The sequence below is a fragment of the Drosophila nasuta genome, chromosome X (genome assembly GCF_023558535.2).
Source record: "Drosophila nasuta strain 15112-1781.00 chromosome X, ASM2355853v1, whole genome shotgun sequence".
NCBI lineage: Eukaryota > Metazoa > Arthropoda > Insecta > Diptera > Drosophilidae > Drosophila > Drosophila nasuta.
In genome coordinates, this window is record NC_083459.1 from 19,260,083 (window position 1) to 19,279,349 (window position 19,267).

At 41.5% G+C, this 19,267-nt stretch overlaps 4 protein-coding genes across 5 annotated transcripts in view; 2 read left to right on the top strand and 2 right to left on the bottom strand.

Annotated features, from left to right (window-relative positions):
- The window catches only part of LOC132797238 (uncharacterized), a 30,893-nt gene extending 14,336 nt beyond the window's left edge, over window positions 1-16,557 (top strand). For both annotated transcript variants that reach the window (XM_060808853.1, XM_060808854.1), the window contains exons 2-6: window positions 1,654-2,733; window positions 2,834-2,955; window positions 15,613-15,730; window positions 15,792-15,929; window positions 15,999-16,557. In XM_060808853.1, coding sequence (XP_060664836.1) covers window positions 1,723-2,733; window positions 2,834-2,955; window positions 15,613-15,730; window positions 15,792-15,929; window positions 15,999-16,490 — 1,881 coding nt within the window. In that variant the 5' untranslated portion in view covers window positions 1,654-1,722 and the 3' untranslated portion in view covers window positions 16,491-16,557. The remainder of the gene's footprint in view (window positions 1-1,653; window positions 2,734-2,833; window positions 2,956-15,612; window positions 15,731-15,791; window positions 15,930-15,998) is intronic.
- Window positions 3,409-10,485, top strand: LOC132797237 (ribosomal protein S6 kinase 2 beta). The gene is made up of 2 exons (XM_060808852.1): window positions 3,409-6,038; window positions 6,999-10,485. The coding sequence occupies exons 1-2, from the start codon at window positions 3,848-3,850 to the stop codon at window positions 7,613-7,615; spliced, it is 2,808 nt and encodes a 935-aa protein (XP_060664835.1). The 5' UTR covers window positions 3,409-3,847; the 3' UTR covers window positions 7,616-10,485.
- On the bottom strand, window positions 11,498-15,351 carry LOC132797239 (protein phosphatase 1H). Its single transcript, XM_060808855.1, has 3 exons — window positions 14,255-15,351; window positions 12,500-13,932; window positions 11,498-12,441 (listed from the first exon to the last, which is right to left on the bottom strand). The coding sequence occupies exons 1-3, from the start codon at window positions 14,524-14,526 to the stop codon at window positions 12,269-12,271; spliced, it is 1,878 nt and encodes a 625-aa protein (XP_060664838.1). The 5' UTR covers window positions 14,527-15,351; the 3' UTR covers window positions 11,498-12,268.
- Window positions 16,558-16,797: 240 nt separating the features above from the next.
- On the bottom strand, window positions 16,798-18,595 carry LOC132797240 (clusterin-associated protein 1). Its single transcript, XM_060808856.1, has 3 exons — window positions 18,424-18,595; window positions 17,030-18,361; window positions 16,798-16,955 (listed from the first exon to the last, which is right to left on the bottom strand). Exons 1-3 carry the CDS (start codon window positions 18,443-18,445, stop codon window positions 16,846-16,848), a joined length of 1,464 nt encoding a protein of 487 aa, XP_060664839.1. The 5' UTR covers window positions 18,446-18,595; the 3' UTR covers window positions 16,798-16,845.
- Window positions 18,596-19,267: the final 672 nt, after the last annotated feature.

The following is a 19,267-nucleotide window of genomic DNA, read 5'->3' on the forward strand; positions in this document are numbered from 1 at the left end:
AGGATTGGGTAATTCTCTGATACGACATTGAAAAAACAAATCAAGTGAAACAATTTTAAAAATGAGCAAAAATTATTTTTATATCTCTGGATTATCACCACATTTGGAGCTAAGATTGGTTTGTGGAACTTTTTCTGTTTTACAATTAAATATATAAATTCTTAGCTTTCATTAAAGAGCTATAAGATTCAAATTTACTTAAAATAAAAAAAAATGTTTTAATGTATTTTTTCACTTAAAATTTATGAACATAGATTTCATGCTAATTCATTAAATCAATATATAATACATTTAATACATCTATTTAAAATGCTACAAGTCATGTCATCTTAATTATTATTGGGTATTTTTCACCTTCGCTCACAGGGTATCTCAACGTCATTCACTTCCGTTTAAAGCGCTTTTGCTTGTTGCTTTTCTTGTAGTATTTTATTTTTTTGTGCTTTTGTTTAATTGCCAACAAAGTGCGAACCGGTTGCTCAGAACACACTGCAAATCTGGGAGGCTTGCAAATGTCAAGGCAGTAAAAAAATCCACAGCAACAACAACAACAATAACAATATAGACAACATCAACAATATATGTACGTAAATGCGAACAGCAACCCATAAACTATCACAATGTGAACGAGTTGACAAATGTTTTTTTTTTTGGTTGCGTTGCGTTTCTTTTCAATTTCAATTGAAAACGGAGCACATGAGTTTTTTGTTGTATTTTCAATTTTTTATTCAATTGCTACTTGAGTAGCAAAATGAACTGATTGATGGGCTTCTTGGTGTGATTATTGAGCAAATTATCTGTTCAATTGACAAAATATATCCATAGATCAAGCGGCGCTCAACGCATTCCAAATTCTATTCAAAAATAATGAGAAACATTATTGGAAACACTGCTAACAAATACCCTAAGTATACTTTTAAATGTATGCTAATAAATTTTTTAGTAATTTTATAAATAATATATAATGAACTTTGCTTGAAAATTAATTAATTTGATGAAAACATATTTTACTTTACGTTTGAATCATTTATTTATTTAGTAGAAAAGTTGAATATGAAATAAAATATATAAATCTATCTTTTTATTGACTACCTGTAATACTTAATAAATTTAAAATTGTATAGCTAACTTAACAATATTTTATGCTAAAAATTCAATATTCAAATAATATGTTTATTGGGAAATTGAATATAAAAAAGAAATTAAATGAAAAATCTATGTTAAATTTGGTTGAAGTAAATTTTATTGAAGCAATATTTTGGTTGTATTAAAACTGAATTTTAAATTTAAATTTGGTTAATCACCATTTGATTATTATTATTATTATTATTATGGTAATAGCGAATACAATTCCTTATTACAATAATGATGAGCTAGGTTAATTATTAAATACAACACGTAATATTACAGTCCAAGTATAAATAGCTTTTGCTACCTTTCTTTTAGCAGAGTGTCGAGTATATAAGCTTATGTTGAGGAACATAATCGAACGATAAAGACTTGGGCAACAAACATTTGATTTGGCCAACGGCATTTTTGCTGGTGCGCTAATCTATTGTGTGTAGTGTTGTGTTTGGCAATTGTTAAATCATTTTCGGTGTATTAGCTCTAACCTCCACTTTCCGTTTTATTTTGCCTCTAACATCATTACAGCAGCCTCCTCACCAATCTCCAATCTCCATTCTCCTCGCCAATGAGCCAGTGACCAGTGACATCAGCAAAATGGCAGCAATCGGTAATCCAGCGAACAACAACGCTAATGAATTCAATGGCAGACACTCGGCATCGCCAGCACGCACCATCGATTCGCATGACTCCACCACGGGCAGCATGGACACAATTGTCGATCGCAGTCTGAATCGCGAGGAACTGCTGCAGGTGGCCAACACCATTGAGCAGAGCACTAATGCCACAAATGCTGGCAATGGTGGCAGTTTGACCAATTCACAAATTGCCATGCTGCAGTCGGACAACGAGCAACAGCAACGCAATCATCAGCAACAGCAACAACTGCAGCAACAGGAGCATGAGGCACGCCAGCAATTGGATGCACAAAGTCATATCTATTCGAGTCCCGTTTACGATGAGAAACCAATGCCGCCATTGAAGTTAACAGCGGCCACGCTGCTGGCCAACGTCGATGACAACGCAAAGAAACCGAAACTGATCAGCCACGAGGAGTTCAAGCAACAACTGGAGGAGGCCATGGCCACTCGCAATCAACAGGCACCAACAGCAGCAGCAGCAGCGTCTGCGAAGAGCATCAGCAACACCATCGATTCGCGCATCAGCAAGAAGCAACGTTGTCCGCCGGAGTTTATCAAATACAAGGGCGGCAGCGGCAGTGGCAGTGGGAGTGGCAGCGATGCGGCCGGCTCCACCATGTCGGCGAAGGTGCGACGCAAGCGTCGGGCGAGCAATGAATGCTGTTCGGCGTTTCCATTGCAGATTGTGCTGGGCACGTTGCAACTGGTTTTGGCCATTTCACTGGTGGCACTTGGATCGCTGTTGATTGTCCGTGACGCGGCCTTGTCAATGGCCGGCTGTGGCATTTGGACGGGCCTCATTGCGGCCGTTACGGGCTCCTTGGGCGTGGTCAGCATGCGCAAAACGCAAACGGCCTTTCTGGCTCTCAGTTTGGTGTGCATTGCCAGCAGCACGCTGGCGTTGGCCATTTCTGGTGTGGGACTGTCGCGTGACCTCAATCGCTTGGCCGAACAAAAGGGTGAACAGGTAAGAGTCGCTGGCTGAGCTGGCTGAGATTGCTTTTCACTTTAACTACATAGTTACTTACCTATTGTTATTATTTTTTTATATTGCTTTTGCGGCACAGTTTGACCTGATGAATGCCAATAGCGAAGTTTCAGCTGCTTGCGGTTTAATATTTGCCCTATTTTTGCACTTTGTGGTCAGCATTGTTTCGGTTTATCGCTGCGCCCTCCAGATTTGCACAAAGTGAGTACATGATTTTATTACACATATCCAACAATTCAAATTTTGCGCGCAACCCAAAACGATACATTTTTTCTAATGCTCGGTAAGCGATAATTACGAGTGTTTGCTAGTTGTGGCCGCTAGTTAGCGCCAGTGTTGACTGTTAGTTAACATAGAGCGCGTTGTGCTAGCTTACCACTATAATCGATATGTGTGCGCGATAATTATCGTATGCAAGCTTGCTTGGCCAATTGGCAATATTTGCAAATTAGAATGTAAAATTTGTGAAAACTAGTTTTAAATACAAGTTTTAAACGTGTGTTTAATCATAGCTGTGTGCGCAGCAATAGGTAGTAACACAAGTATGGCTTTATGTAGCCGCTATATGCCGTGTTATACAGCGCAGGGGCCATGCAACAAGTTTAAATCCATGGCCTAACAGTCGTGCGGTTTTGCACATCGATAAAACGCAAATAGATTTGCAAATATGCGATACATTTGCTACGATGTTATTGCACATCGCTAGCACGCACTAACTAAAAACCAAAAGAAAAAAAATAAAACACTAAAAAAATTATTAAAAAAAAAAGAGAAATAAAGTGAAAAGCATAAAAAAAAGCGAAAGCACAAGCAACAGCAGAAGCAGCAGCAGCAGCGGGCAGCAAGCAGCGAGCAGCGCAAAGCTCACACAACACCACCTACGCTGTTTTGGGCCAGTTGAATGCGCTTCTCGTTCTGCCAAAGACGCGACAACATTAACAGTAATAGGAGAAGAAGCAGAGCGAACGCCCACGAAACAAACGTACGTGTGTGTGTGTTTGTGTGTGTGTGTGTGTGTCTGTGCCTGTCTGTTGCTGCGTGTGTGTGAGTGTAGTACGTGTGTGCAGCCAACAGGGCAGCGATAGCAACAGTCATGCCACTGGCTGACTCCAATAAGGATCAACGACAGCAGCAACAACAACTCCAATTGGACGCCAACAATAGCAGCAGCAGCAGTAGCAACAACAACAATGCAGCCGCAGAGCAAGCGCAGCTGGACAATGCAACCACAGGAGCAGCAGCAGCACCAACAGCGACAACATCCTCAGCACCAGCAGCAGCAGCAACAACAACAGCAGCTCACACAATGGGACTGCAGCTGCGTCAACGCATGCAGATTACTTCGTCCGGATGCAGCAGCTTGGCGGTGACACCCATGGAGCACACGCCCACCGACGAGGAAAGCGGTGCTGTGACCACAGTGACGTCATCTCAACGCCGCCAACAGCAGCAGCAACAACAACAGCAGCAACAACAACTGCAAACCGCCCTCGAACAACATCACATAACACCGAGCAGCAGCAAAACGCCCGAGCAAATGGAGTTAAGCGATTCGGAATCGTACGGCGCCGCCAGTTACGATGAATTCGAATTGCGTGAGGTGGTCAAGGAGGGTCACGACAAGGCGGATCCATCACAATTCGAACTGTTGCGTGTGCTGGGCGAAGGCAGCTTTGGCAAAGTGTTTCTGGTGCGCAAAATTCTCGGCAAAGATGCGGGCACACTGTACGCGATGAAGGTGCTAAAGAAGGCCACACTTAAGGTCAAGGATCGTGTGCGTAGCACCAACGAACGCAAGATATTGGCGGATGTGGGACACGCGTTCATTGTGCGCTTGCATTATGCATTCCAAACCCCAGGCAAATTGTATTTGATATTGGATTTCTTACGTGGCGGCGATCTCTTTACCCGCCTCTCCAAGGAGGTCATGTTCACCGAGGAGGATGTGAAATTCTATTTGGCCGAATTGGCATTGGCACTGAATCATTTGCATACGCTTGGCATTATCTATCGCGATCTGAAGCCCGAAAACATCCTATTGGACGAGCATGGACACATTGCGTTAACCGATTTTGGCTTGAGCAAACAACCACTGGATGGCTCGAAGACATACAGTTTTTGTGGCACTGTCGAGTACATGGCACCGGAGATCGTTAATCGCAAGGGACACGATTTCGCCGCAGATTGGTGGTCATTTGGTGTACTCATGTACGAGATGTTGACGGGGAATTTGCCGTTTCATGGCCAAACCCGACAGGAGACAATGAATCAAATACTACGCTCCAAGCTCGGCATGCCCGAGAATCTGTCGCCCGAGGCGCAATCGCTGTTGCGGGCGCTCTTCAAACGCAATCCGCTGAATCGCTTGGGCGCCGGTGCACAGGGCATCCTGGACATTAAGGCGCATTGTTTCTTTGCGACCATCGATTGGGTGCGTTTGGAGCGCAAATTGGTGCGTCCACCGTTCATACCGGCCGTGAGCCGAGACGATGCCTTCTACTTCGATGTGGAGTACACATCAAAGTCACCCCGTGATTCACCCGGTGGTCCCATCTCTGCTTCGGCTCACGAAATCTTTCGGGGCTTTAGTTTTGTGGCGCCCGTGCTACTGGAGAATGCGAGTGCCAGCGCTACGAATAGCAGCAGCTCGAATAATGTCAGTCCACTGCATGCGATTGCAGTGCCCAGTTGCTCCTCATCCTCATCGCAATCGGCTGCCGCCGCTGCTGTGGCAGTGGCATCGTCTGCTACGGCTGCTGGTGCTGCTGCTGGAGGTGCTGTGGTGCCTGGGCCACGCAGTTTACCGGGCGTGTTGCCGGGCAATTTCCTCGCCGAATACAATGTGCTGCAGGAGCTGGGACGCGGCACATTCTCCGTGTGTCGCCTCTGCGAGCATCGCTCCACCAAGAAACACTATGCGGTGAAGATCATCGAGAAGGCCGCAGTGGCTGCGGCATCATCGGCCAGCGCTGATTGCTGGGAGGAGGTGGAAATAATGCTGCGCTATGGCAACCATCCCAATATTGTCACATTGTATTCTGTTTACGAGGACACAAGCTCAGCGTATCTGGTGATGGAGCTGCTCAAGGGCGGCGAGCTGCTCGATCGCATCCTGGCCGTGGGCCAAATGTGCGAGAGCGAGGCGAGCGCTGTGCTCCGGACGATCGCCGCGGCTGTTGCCTATCTCCATGAGCACGGCGTTGTGCATCGCGATCTGAAGCCGTCGAACATGATCTATGCGAGCATGCGACAAACGCCCGAGACGCTCAAACTCTGCGATTTAGGTGAGCGCATATTTTTGTGATACACAAGTAGAGTATAATGTCGATAATTGTAGTTATCTGCAACTCATTTTTGGGTTTATTTTCCGCATCACCAATGCAGTTATCTGCAACTCTTTTATGAGTTTATTTTGCTATTTCAATGAATTTACAAAGAATATGTCTCAATGGACATACAATTTCATTGGTGCAGTTAACTGCTCTTGTGCGTTTAAATGCATATTTTGTATTCATTAATGAGATTTGCAGTTATCTGCAAAAAAAACTTTGTTGAGGTAATTATAGCAGTATTTGCTTTAATTGTATAAATGATGCATTAATTCAAGTTCAAAGTTTTCGTACAAATAGTGAATTTTTAAATATAGTGCAATTATCTGAATTACACTTAACTGCAATTATCGACATTAATACTGTATTTCCCTTTTAACATAAGTCCACAATCGACAACAAGAAGAACGTTTTTTCATGCCCAAAAATGTAATTCCAATTCAATTTCAACATTATAATGAGTTCTTGGTGTCTTCTGCTGGTGTTTATCTAGCTTTTAAATTGACATCCATCATTTATCTTATCAAGTTTCTAGCATTTGTGTCACTTGTCACTCAATTCGTCTATAATTACTCTACGCTAACATGGCTAAATAATGAGTAGAATGATAGCAAAGAGTCTACTTGAGTGATTGTGCACTATCGTTTACACCTTTGATTGTGTTATAGTTCCAAAAATAATCAAAAATATCTTGAAGAGAAGAACGTATTATCTGAAATTTATGAAATGAAATGTGCAATTTAATATTCAGCCTTGTCTTGAAACTTGGAACTTCATTCATCCATCGTGCTCAATACAATTGTAGTGTAGTTTCCCATCAGCATCTTCCACTTAGTTGTCAAATTGGACTTGTGTCAAAAGGGGATTCACAATTTGTTGCATCATGTTCTCACATAAACCCGACTCTGATTGCAGGCTTCGCGAAGCAACTGCGCGCCGACAACGGACTCCTGATGACGCCCTGCTACACGGCGAACTTTGTGGCACCGGAAGTGCTGAAGCGACAGGGCTACGATCTGGCCTGCGACATTTGGTCGCTGGGTGTGCTGTTGTACATCATGTTGTCGGGTCGAACGCCATTTGCCAGCACACCGAACGATTCGCCGGACGTGATACTGAAACGCATTGGATCCGGCCACATTGATTTCACGAGCAGCCGCTGGTCGTTGATCAGTGCGCCGGTGAAGGAGCTGTTGCGTCAAATGCTGCACATTGTGCCCGAGAATCGTCCGACTTGCGCTCAAATACTGGAGCACAGTTGGGTGCGCGATCAGTTTGCCGGCAATGTGCAGTTAACGGAGTATGCGATACATCCAAGCGGAATCGGTGGCGGTGGCAATAGCCAAGGTGGCCAGGCGATGTCGATTGGCGCCCAGCAGCAGCAACAGAATCACATCTCGATGGCGTTGCGCGGCGCTGTGGATGCGACATTTCGTGCCATCGCAATACCGCAGGCTGCCAACGTGGGACCCGTGGAGTTGTCAATGCTGGCCAAGCGTCGGGCCAAAGATCGCGCCAATCTGCATTCCTAATTGTGGGCAGTGTTATGCCCGCGACGTCAGGTCAAAAGGCAGCTAATTCAATTAGTTTATAAACTCTATAGTATTCTAATGCATTGCTGTGCATTTCCGCAACGCCTTTGGGAGTGGCATGCCGCCATCAATCCACGCCAACGCCAACATCAACATCCACATCATCACCAACAGCAGCAGCAGCAGCAGCAGCAACTTAAATACCACAACAACAATTGTCGCTCAAAGCGTCAACGATGTCGCAGCGCCAAGTTGCGTTTGGTTTAAAACCAAAAAAAAAACAACTGAAAAGGATTTTCGAATTGGATGCGGAGATTGAGGTTGAGTTGCAGCTTCCGGGCAGCGCGACAACTTTCTAGTATTTGATGTGTTAGTTATTTATTTTATAATAATACCCAAAAACTACAAAAACAAAACAAAACCGATGCGAATACAATGATACGATATATACAATATAAAAAACGCAAAATCAAACAAACAAAAAAAAAAAAAACAAAACATAAAAAAAGGCAAAGCGGCAGCTTATAGCGTATGCTTATTTACAAACATATATACCTTAAACTATACATACATATTAAAACGATATAAAACAAAAAGAAAACCAATATACATATATATATAGATATATATATTGACAATGCCTATGTAAATGTGTGCGATCTTCCTGAAGACCTTGAGCCCCCAGATATCGAATCTCAGCTGGCTTACCAGTCGGGAATCGAAATGAAAACCGAATTATCTTAAAGCAACTTTTAATGTTGGCCAAAACCCGTGCTAAAACCATATATAAAACAAAATATTATAATATACAAAAACACACACACGCATAAGTATAAATATATATATATTTAAAGATGAAGAAGAGAAAAACAAAAAATGCGTGAGAATATTTTAATTATCCTAGCTAAATTTTTTGACATCACGTGTTATTGTTGTTAAATTAATTAATAATTAAATTAAATGAATAATTAATGAAGCATACCAAAATAATCAAATCCGAAAATTATATTATTATATATAAATTACAAACAAAAAAACAAAAACAAAAAAGAAAACTTAAGCGAAGCGAAAAGGAAACCTTTTAAATCTGTGCGACTCATAAATGTTTTTTTTTTTTTTTTTGCATTAATTTGCTTTTTAGTTTGCTGTTGTTAAACTTTTGCTATGGGCACTTCCAAAAAAAAAAAAACAAAAATTCTATATGTCAATTTGCAAAACTAACAAAAAAAAAAAAATGAATAACTATAATGATGTTGTATTTTGGTAACAAATTGCATTTATGTTTCTTACCATCTGTAAATATCTATATAGGATATATGCATATTTATCTATAAATCTGAACATAAACATATAAAAACTATGTGTGATAACGCATTGCTACTCGTATGATGTATTTACTCTTAACAAGCAAAACGCAACTGATACTTCCAAATTCTTAATTTACAAAAGAAAAACAAAATAACAAAAAGCAAAAAAACAACAAAAAAAAATGAAATCAGCATTCGACATAACTGAAAGCATTTCAATCGATTTTTGTGCACTCGTTTAATCGCTACATACAAATTAATTGTCGTTGTCAATGTCGAAAATTATAAATGTTGTTGCCGCCTCAACAAAAACTGGCATTAACCCCCTGCCCTGCCCTGGCCTGCCTTTCTGCATGTTTCTTGGTTTATTAAAAGAATTAAAAAAAAAAAAGAATAATAGTAATAATAATATGTGAAACGTTTGGAAATCCCTCGGAATGCGATGGATATATGTTGCTTATATGAATGTAACTTTGAGCACAATTAATTTGGAATGTCAGAACAATTACGAGAAGACAAAAACAAATGTGATTTTATATGCAAGTACCGCTAAGAACTAAAACAAAAAACAAAATGAGAAGACAAAAAAACAATATATGAACATAGCTGATCTTTCGAACTAAAAACGATAATAATGCAGTAAATACATACAAGAGACTCAGTAATAGTAGTCACGATCATTCACCAATGTACTTCCCCTAGTTGTATACCATACATATATGTACTATATCGTAACTCCGCTGTACTATAAAATAGAGTGAAAAGGTTTAAAATGCAAAGTAAATCAGCAAATTAATTAACGAACAAAACAAAAGCACATTTCTCAAAAAAGAGACGCAAAAGACAAATGTAAATGCAGATTTAAAAACAAACAAAAAAAATGACAATTCCTTAAATGTTGTTGTATCGTGTTTGTAGCCTGAGAAAAAAAAAGAATGGTTGATAATGATAATGATATCATGCTAAGTGATTTTTTTTTTTTTAATGTGCGTGTCGTCTTTTAAGAATTTTGTTATGCGTTCAGCTTTTCAATTTCTTTTTAATTGTTATAGAACAAAAATCGTATAAAATGTAATTTTTGGAATTTTTAATGATCGTTGATTGAATGTTTTGCGTGTTGTGTGTAAACATTTTGCGCTGTGCTAACGAACTTATGCTAACAAACAAACAACAATAATAAATGTTAGTTAAAAAATTGCAAATTTTATGACAGCCCAAAGAAAAACCAAAAAATGAAAAAGAAAAACCAAAATTGATGCGGTTGTGGTTGCGGTTGCTGTTGCGGGGTTCTGTCTCCTTATATACTAAATACTTACATATACATTTACTGATACGTATACATCAAACAACCACACACACACATCCAAATGTATTTAAGTATGTTAGTTAGCTGATTCTCAAAATAAACGAACGGTTTGTTACAAATGCTGTGCACACAGACACACACACACACATACCTACGGTTATCGCGATTATGTCGAAAAAGAAAAGAAAAAAACATAAATTCAACGCGCACAAATACATATACAACCACACAACATACACATACGGATGCTATATATATTTTCTTAGTAGGTTTTTACAGCTTCCAAAACAAAAAAAAAAATAACAAAAAATAAAATACAAAAAACCAAATGAAAAGCTACACACGATAAATGCAAAAGAGAAACTCACTTTTAATGTAATTAATTGATTCTAAATTATTGTAAAATTAATTGAATAAATTATGAAATGAAAATTAACCTCATCAAAATGCAAACCAAACTCTCGCGACATTTCCACGACTTTTCTCGATTCGATGGATGGGAAATAACTTTGTCAAAATCGATTTTATATCATGTATGTAAATATTACTCATAGAACAATGATTTTAATTTATTTTGCCCAGCTAAGAATTGTTGCAAACAAAATTCGTATCACACAATTGTTGTTCGATCGATCCTTCATAAAGAAAGCATATATATGGGTAATTCTATAGCGGAATTTTGTGATTTTGGAAAGTGAAAAAAACATATACCAAAACATTTTTTTTTTATTTCGATTAAAGTTAAATCTTTTAGCTTAAATTTGTTTAGTACTTTAATTTGAGCTATGAATGATTTTAAAAATAATTTTTCGGTTTTAGAAAAACAAAAATATGAATAAATTTGTATACTTTTTCGTAAAACAGAAAAGTTCCTAAAATCAATCTTATCTCTAAATATACTTATAATCCAAAGCTATTAGAATAACATTTACATATTCCTGAAACTGTTTCAGTTTATGTTTTTTTCGCACTGTTAATAGTTTTCGCAAAAGAATAACCCAAAGCTAACAAAAAAAAAAAAAAACTATATTTTTTCTATTCTAAACCTCTTTATATGACGAACGTGAAATGCACTTTTTATTATGGCTTTTATATTCCTTATAAATGATGACCTGTCTCCCTCTTATCGTCCATTCTTCAAAGCGGTTTATAGTCTTTAGATTAATATATAAATTTTGTTGATAGTTACGGGTTCTTCGTTATCAGCGCCCTGAGCTATCAAGCTGGTTATGTGTCACACTTACGTGCGTATGATGAAACGGATTTAAAAGCATTTATATTTCTCTATTTAACAATCGTCGATTTTATTAATCAGCTTAAATAACTACTTAGTTAATTTACTTTTGTTTGGAATCATTTCTCATTTCATTTGTGTTTTGTATGTAGTTTAATTGCAATTGGTTTTGTCTTAACTCGCATCTTGGTTTACTGATTACCATAATAATCATGTTGAATACATTTGCAGTAATATTTATTTTGAGATATTTAAACAAAAAAGCGTGACGAATGAAAGGTTCTTCCTTTTGCCGCCTTTGATCTGGCTCAGATCGGCGTAAAAATCCTTTTCTTATGAGTATATTAATTAACAAAAAAAAAAATATATATATATATTTATTTATATATAAAATAAAAGTTAAACATTGAATAAATACACATAGTAAATTATTATTGTACAATGCATGTTCTTTGATTCTTGATCATCGTTTTCATCATTTTGCATTCGTTCCCAAGAAACGAAATGCATTCTCATTCTCATCTTTTCTGTACATAACTGACGATAGATTTTGCATATACTGAAAGTACTTTAAGAGTATATGCCGAAGTTTCTGTATCATTTCGTTCGACACTTTTTGTTTCGTTTAGTGTGTGTGTGTGTGTGTGTATGTGTATGTGTAGTCTGAGCGCCTCAGCAATATAAAAAAAAAATATATGTATATTTAGAGTTATTGTTTAGATGTATGTATATCTGTTATAATTATTTAAATGTGTTCTATGTAGCATTTCATTGTAGTAAGGACACGCCGCTCATCTTCTGCATTCCTACTTCTTTTTGTTGTTGTTTCGTTGCTTTGCTGGCATCGCATTTGTTGTTCCACCCTTTGTCGGTCCATTTCCATTGTCAGCTGCTGTTCCAGTTGTTGTTCCTGTTGCTTTGCCAGCAGTTGTTGTTGCTGATGTCTCTGCTGCGCTGCTGTTGTTCTCTTTGTCTAATTCTTGGATGATATACAAATTATGATTCAAGTTGTTTTGTGCAAAACTTATTCTACTTACTTTCTGGCTCGCCACTCGCCTCCAATTGCACCTGTTGCAGCGTTTCGCTGACGCTCTCAACATGCGCCTCCAGCGGCGTCTTTTCATCGACCTCCACAACAATTGACTCTTCCACCTCGACGATAGCTTCATTCGGCACCTGCTGCTCTACCTCCACCTTCTTTTGTGTATTGTTTTGCTGCGCCAATTTGCGCTGTGCACAAGTTTGCGTCCATTCGACGTGCTCTTTGTAATACTGATAGACTGGTATCACAATCACTGAGATATCGTCCACTGTTGCTGCCGCCTTGCTATCAGCGAGTCGCCAATGACCCGAATCATTGACTTTGCCACGGGCACGCGCCACCAGCTCTTGTGCGGCCATAGTATAGCGATGCTTCTCCTGCGGATAGCGTGTCAAGGTTTGGAAGACGGTACGTGCAACCGCCTCATTCTCGGAAACATCCCATAAACCATCGGTGGCCATCACGAGGACTCCATAATCGCCATCCTCGTTGTGCTCATCGGGTATGCTAACCACTTGGCTGAGATCACGAATTCGCACATCGGGATGTGGTGTTAAAAATGGTTTAATCGGTATTTGTCTATTGATCGCCTTCAAACGATGATCGCCAAAGCCACGTGTAACGCCCAGTGTGCCCAATAGACGGCTACGTTTACCCTCGCCATTCACCACCGGCATGGCCAGATCTCGACTGGTCACCGTCTTATAGGTCCAGCCCTTCATGGTGCCCTTGCGGCACAGCACACGCTGTCCCAGATTCTTCTCTTGCGGCCGTTTCGCATACTCCATGGCCACGTAGTACGATTCAATTAACTCCGGCCTCAAACGTGCCACATTCTCCAAACGTATACGCTCCGTTTCGGGTGTGTGATCAAACGAAAATGGTGTCGCATAGCTGAGCGTATCATCCACTGGATCCGTTTCAATTTTCTCAGTTTTCTCATTGCCATTGCCATCACCATCAGCCACTGTGCTGTTTGGGTTCTTCGGTGCCGCCGATCGTCGCTGGCAAAGCACAGCACGACTGTCGCCAGCATTGGCCACATACATTTTGCCATTGATGAACAGCACAACACAAGCGGTGCAGCCGCCGGCATCGCGATAACGTGAATTGTCATGATCGACCAGTTCGTCCATGTCGAAGAAGGCTGCCTCCAATGCACCAATGATCAGTTCATCCTTTGTGACGCTGCGCTCAAAGATCTTGGGATGTGGGAATGCCGGATTTATGGCAGCCACCCTTTCATCGCCATTGACAGCATCGCGTGGCAGCAGCAGCTCAATGCAATCCACAAGTTTCTCGTGCAATATCAGCGACAGTTGATATGAGGCAGCTAAGGCGGCGCCGTAGCCAGCGTGTCCATCGAATATCCCAAAATACGTGTACGGTAGATCGGGATGAATCCGATTGGGATCCGAAAGCACTTGCCTGCAAAACAAAATTCGATTGTTTGTTAATTTTCAGAACTTTTATAGATCAGGTTTTGATTTTTGTTCATAATTAGGGAATTAAACAGTTAGTGCATAATATGATAGTATAAGTTGTTCATGATTGTTACTATATTGGTCTTGAAGAAAAAACATACAATACTATTTGAAAATGTCATGGTGTCATTTCGTTTCTAGGAATTTAACTTTTTCTTAAAAAAATAATAAATACTAATCAGTATTTACTTTGGTGCCTGATTAGCGTGGTTGTGAAATTGTCTAGTTGTCTTGCATATCACAATATGAGGTTATCGATTACTTACCGACGAAAAGCCGCCTGATCTTCGTTACGCCTGGACTTGCCCGAATTGACGCACTCGGCATAGCCGGTGCCCCAGGGCAACAAACTGATATCGCGCGGCACGATTATCGGTCGGATATTGTGATCGCTCGAGGCGCGCAATTCGTCCTCACTCAACAGTTCCAGGAATAGCGGTCGCGAATAGCGAAACTTTTCACCGTTGCGTCCGTTTGGCGGTGGCGGCAAATCCGGCGAAATTGCCGACATTATGCTCGCCTTGAACGAGGTCAGCATGTTGGAGCTGGAGCGTTTTTTGCTGGGCAACAGCAGCAGTTTGTTGCTGTGAAACGATCCGCGGCTCCGTCGATAAAAAAGAAACTGCTGCAGTCGTCTTCTCGCACTCCTCGCTGCACCACCGGCCTTCTCACTCACTCCCACTGACGTGGCGACCTAAGCTCAGCACTCTCAGTCAGAACTTGTGCTTTTCTCTATTGCGTTGCGTCCTTCGCTCTTATCACACCACTGCGGTGCACAAGTAGGCCGTATAAAGCACAATGTACAAAAAACAAACAAAACAAAACAAAAAACAAATAAACGCAAGCTGTTGGATTTTTGGTTTATCACTCCCTCTCTTTCTAACTTCTTTGTGTTGACTGTGATTAGGAATCGATTGCACCGATTTTCATATTATCGATTGCTCACTATCGCCTACTGGTCGTTCAGGTTTTTTTTTTTTGTATAGCACGCACAAATGGTTTCTTGTTTTGTTAATTACGCATGAAATCACTAACTAAAATAGCTGTTATTTACATGAACCAGCAACCGAACCAGGTTACGTTCAATTTTTTTGTTTGCTTGCTCCACCGACTAAGCAAACATCAACAACAACAAACACCCCGTTTACAGTGTTTGTCATCAAAGTTTGTAAAAATCAATATTTCATCTTACAGTTAGCAGTAGTTTGTGCACGGCACGCAGTAACTTTTGGTTTTTTAGAATTCGTTTTGATATGAGTCTTTAGCACTGGTCGCGTAATTTAGAATTTTGCTTTTGTAAAAGTCTGTTTAATATTTTCGCTTGCTGACGACTTCGTGTGGAAAAACAACAGAAGAAGAAGAGCAGACAGCTGCTTGAGCACTTAGCGCAGCGTGACTGCAATTTTCAATTCCAAATATACCAAAAGTGTGTGGTATTTTTGTAATAATGAATTCGATTATTGGTCACACTGCTCACTCAGCAATATTTATCGCACATCTAGCGATAGGCTATTTAAATGTATATATTAAAAGATAGATGGCGCTAGTAGTGCTGATGTGCACAAACATGCTTTAATGAGAAATGCTGTTATTTTTAAATGTTGTCATATTTTTTTGTTTCCAGATCGCAACACAGTGAACTGCGCGATGTGATCATTAAGTCAAATGGATCGGGCATGGTTTTGGATCAGCAAAAAGTGGATCAATACATCAAGGCGATGTCATTAAATGGCAGTGAGAAGGTAAATCAACAAATAGCATATTGATAAAATTCTAATCGAAAGCCTTCGCTCCACATGCTAGGTGAACAATGAAAAACTTGCTGCCATGTGGATGTATGCCGCACATATGGGCAGCCTTCCGCCACCCACTGTGCGCAAACTGACGCCGCCATCACGCTCCATAATGCTTATTCCAGCCACAGCCGCCGCTGGCAATGGGGTAAGTGTGCCTGCACTCTATGAATTGATAAACGATACAAGTGTGATCGATTATTGTGCGTTTTGTTAGATGCCACCCCCGCCGCCCACACGTTTGCCTCCTGCACCGCCGGGCATGGGAGCTGGCATGCTGCTGCCAGTGCCGCCGCCTCCACAATATCGTGGCATGACACTGCCTCCGTACATGCGACCCAGCTCGATGCTCTATGCACATCCGGCCAGTTTAACGGGCACGTATCGCACACACAAAAGCACCAAGTCAGCGGAGATGAATGGCCAGCGTCGACGTCGTCGTGCCGGCAAATCGGATGCAAATCGCCGTCAGCGTCGCAAATCCGAGGCGGATGTGCTCGATGGTGCGCCAAATTTCCAATACACGGGTCTGGATCGCGCCATTGCCGACAGTTTCTTGGCACGCCAGGAACAGTCGCAGGCGGGCAGTCACATCGATTACTCGTCCTCGACATCATCAGCCAACAGTGATGCCTACGGCAACCAGACAGCTGCCGGTTCGCGTCCATCGTCCAAGTCGAAGATTGTGTGCCGCGATGTGGTTATGTGAGCTCACAGTGCTTGACACAATCGACTTTTGTAAATAGTTTACCATTTCCGTTTCCCCTCTATTTTTTTTAATATACCATATACAACATAATCGTATTACATTCATGAAGTATTAATGAATGTACAGTTTGTTATGCATGCCGACAGACATATTCGAGATATCTGTGTGTGTGTGTGAGCATACAATAAGAATATATAGTTTTAGTCATTTTCATTGCTTATGAAACGAATAAAGTAAAGCATACGCTCGTATAAACATAGAAAATTGATTGCAAATCTTTTAGCTTGTTATCGATGCCTTGTCGTATGATCAGTTCTATGTACTTGTCATCGATGCCGATGTCGATAACATCCACTTAAAAGTCCTCATCGCTGTGATGCTCCTGTTTATTGGCCGTCTTCGGACGCAGTGGCAACTCTCCCGTCAGCTTCGATATGCTGATGTCATCGATGGAATTGAGATCAACTGAAAGTAAAAGTGAAATGTAATTTGCAAGTTAATTTTGATATGTGTGTGTGTTGTGCATTTGGTCTACGCACAGTCATCGTCACCGGTGCCCGCATTTCCGCTTAGTCCGCTCAAGCCCATAATATCGCCCACATCCAGTTCGCTATCGGAGCTGCCAAAGCTGCTGTCGTCGGCGTCGCGTCTGTTCAGCATGCTGCTGCCGGGTCCATCGCGTCCATTGCGTGTCGGCGGCACGTTGCTGTTGTTGTTGCTATTGCTGCCGCTGGCAGTTGCAGCTGTTGCACGACGACTGCGACCGGTGGTGGGGCGTATACGTGATGTGGCAGTTCCGGGACGCTTGCCAGCTGCATTCGCCGCCTTGCTGCGTCGCAGCATCAAGTCCTCGTCCCGTATATCAGGTATTTCCGCATCAAGACCAAAGTTGCCGCCACCGTGACGTGCCACATCGCCATCGTTGTCGACATCGTCGTCATCGTCATCATCATCATCGTCCTCGATCAGGCCCTCGGGTATGAAGGGCATCGAGTTCTCAGCGGGCTTCTGCAGCAACGGCGACGCAATGGGCGTGGCCGAGCGTTTGGTGCGCGCCTCCAGCTGTGTGCGCAACGCATCGCGCACATGCAGCCGCAGAAAGTAACGCTGAAACAGTTGCTGCAGTTCCTTCTCGCACTCCTCGAACTCGGCCATATGCGCGGGTCGTATCTTCTGCAATGCCTCCAGCCGCTGCTTGGTGCGTTCCAATTCTGCACGCTTGCGCTGCAGCTTCGAATTCAGGGCATTCAGTTCGATGCGAGCATTCTCCAGCTGTGCACGACTCGACTGCAACTTCAGTTGGCTGGCCTGGATGGCATTCTTCATGGTACGCTCCACACTCAGCAGTTCCATGGGTCGTTGCGCTTGTGCCAGACGCGCCTCCTTGTTGAGCAACTCCTGCGACAGCAGATCAAACAGCGATGCGCCGCGTTGCGTCAGATCGGTGGAGAGTTCACGTGCCCGTCGCAAGTCATCCATTTTATCACCGATGTCCACCTGATTGAGACTGCGATACTGTTCACGTTCCTCGTCCCGTTCCTCGGCCTCCGTCTGACCAGGTGCAATCAGCAGACGTGTAATCTTCTGCAGCTCCATCGCACTGACAGCGGCGGCCGCATACAGTTTGCGTGGATTGAGACGAATCGCCGATTTGGTCACAAAGAATTCCGTTGCGGAGCGTATGAGCAGCACACGTTGCTCCTCCGTTTCGACGCCACCGGCGAGCACAGCGCCCGGCTCAAGGAGACCGGCGAGCCACTGCAGCAGCTCGGCGACAATGTGAAAGCTGGCGAGGCTGCCGTGATGCGTGGCCAGCGATTGCAGCGGAAAGACTCGTGGAAAGCCCAGCAGCTTGAGATGTTCGCCCAAATCTTTGAAAACCATTTAAAATATTACTTTTGTAGTTTTCTTTTTTTAGTTTTTGGCCACTTACCTCGCACATCCTTAAAGGACATTCTGCACACAATGCCAGCTGCGCACTCGACAATGTCGCCTCCAATATTATGTGCATTTCTTTCTTTTTCAATTGAGGAAAAAACCTATTTGTTGTGGTTCCTCCGGTTGGCTTCGCTTTTGTTTACGCCAGCGACCTGACCACCGCGTTGCCAGGCAACCCTTACCAAAACCAACCAACCAACCAACTAACTAAGAAACCAGCCAACCACCACCATAAAGCCGCCTGGAAACCACCTCAGCAACACCACCTCTTGGCTGCTTGGCCTGGTCAGCAATTAGGCTGCACGACAACAGAGCCACATTTCAATATAAATAAACAATTAATATTCGCATCGAATGGAAATGTGTTTTTAAATCCTGTGGACTGCATCAAACTAGTCGTGGCTGTCAGCTACAGTGTTCGCTGCCTAAATCAAACCAAGCTAATTACGAATATATATATACATTTTTATTTAATAATTCGTAAAATATATATTTTGAATTTGTAATACATTTCGTTTTTAACTAAAAAGAACACAACAGTATCAAATACCATAATTACAATAATAATTAGCTTTCTACAAGATTTTTGTAAAATCTAATAATAAATTATTATAGTTAATCCTTAGTTATAGATTAAATATTATTAATCAATTAGCTTGAACGAAATCAATTCATAAATGAATCAATCAAATAAGCACATTATTATATATGCAGTTCTTTATAATCAGCAAATAAACTACATAAATATTAATTAGTAAATCTGTTGAATACTGTTCCTTTTTTTTTTTTAATTTGTTATATAAGTATTCTAATTTATTTTATATTTGACGTGTTTTTTT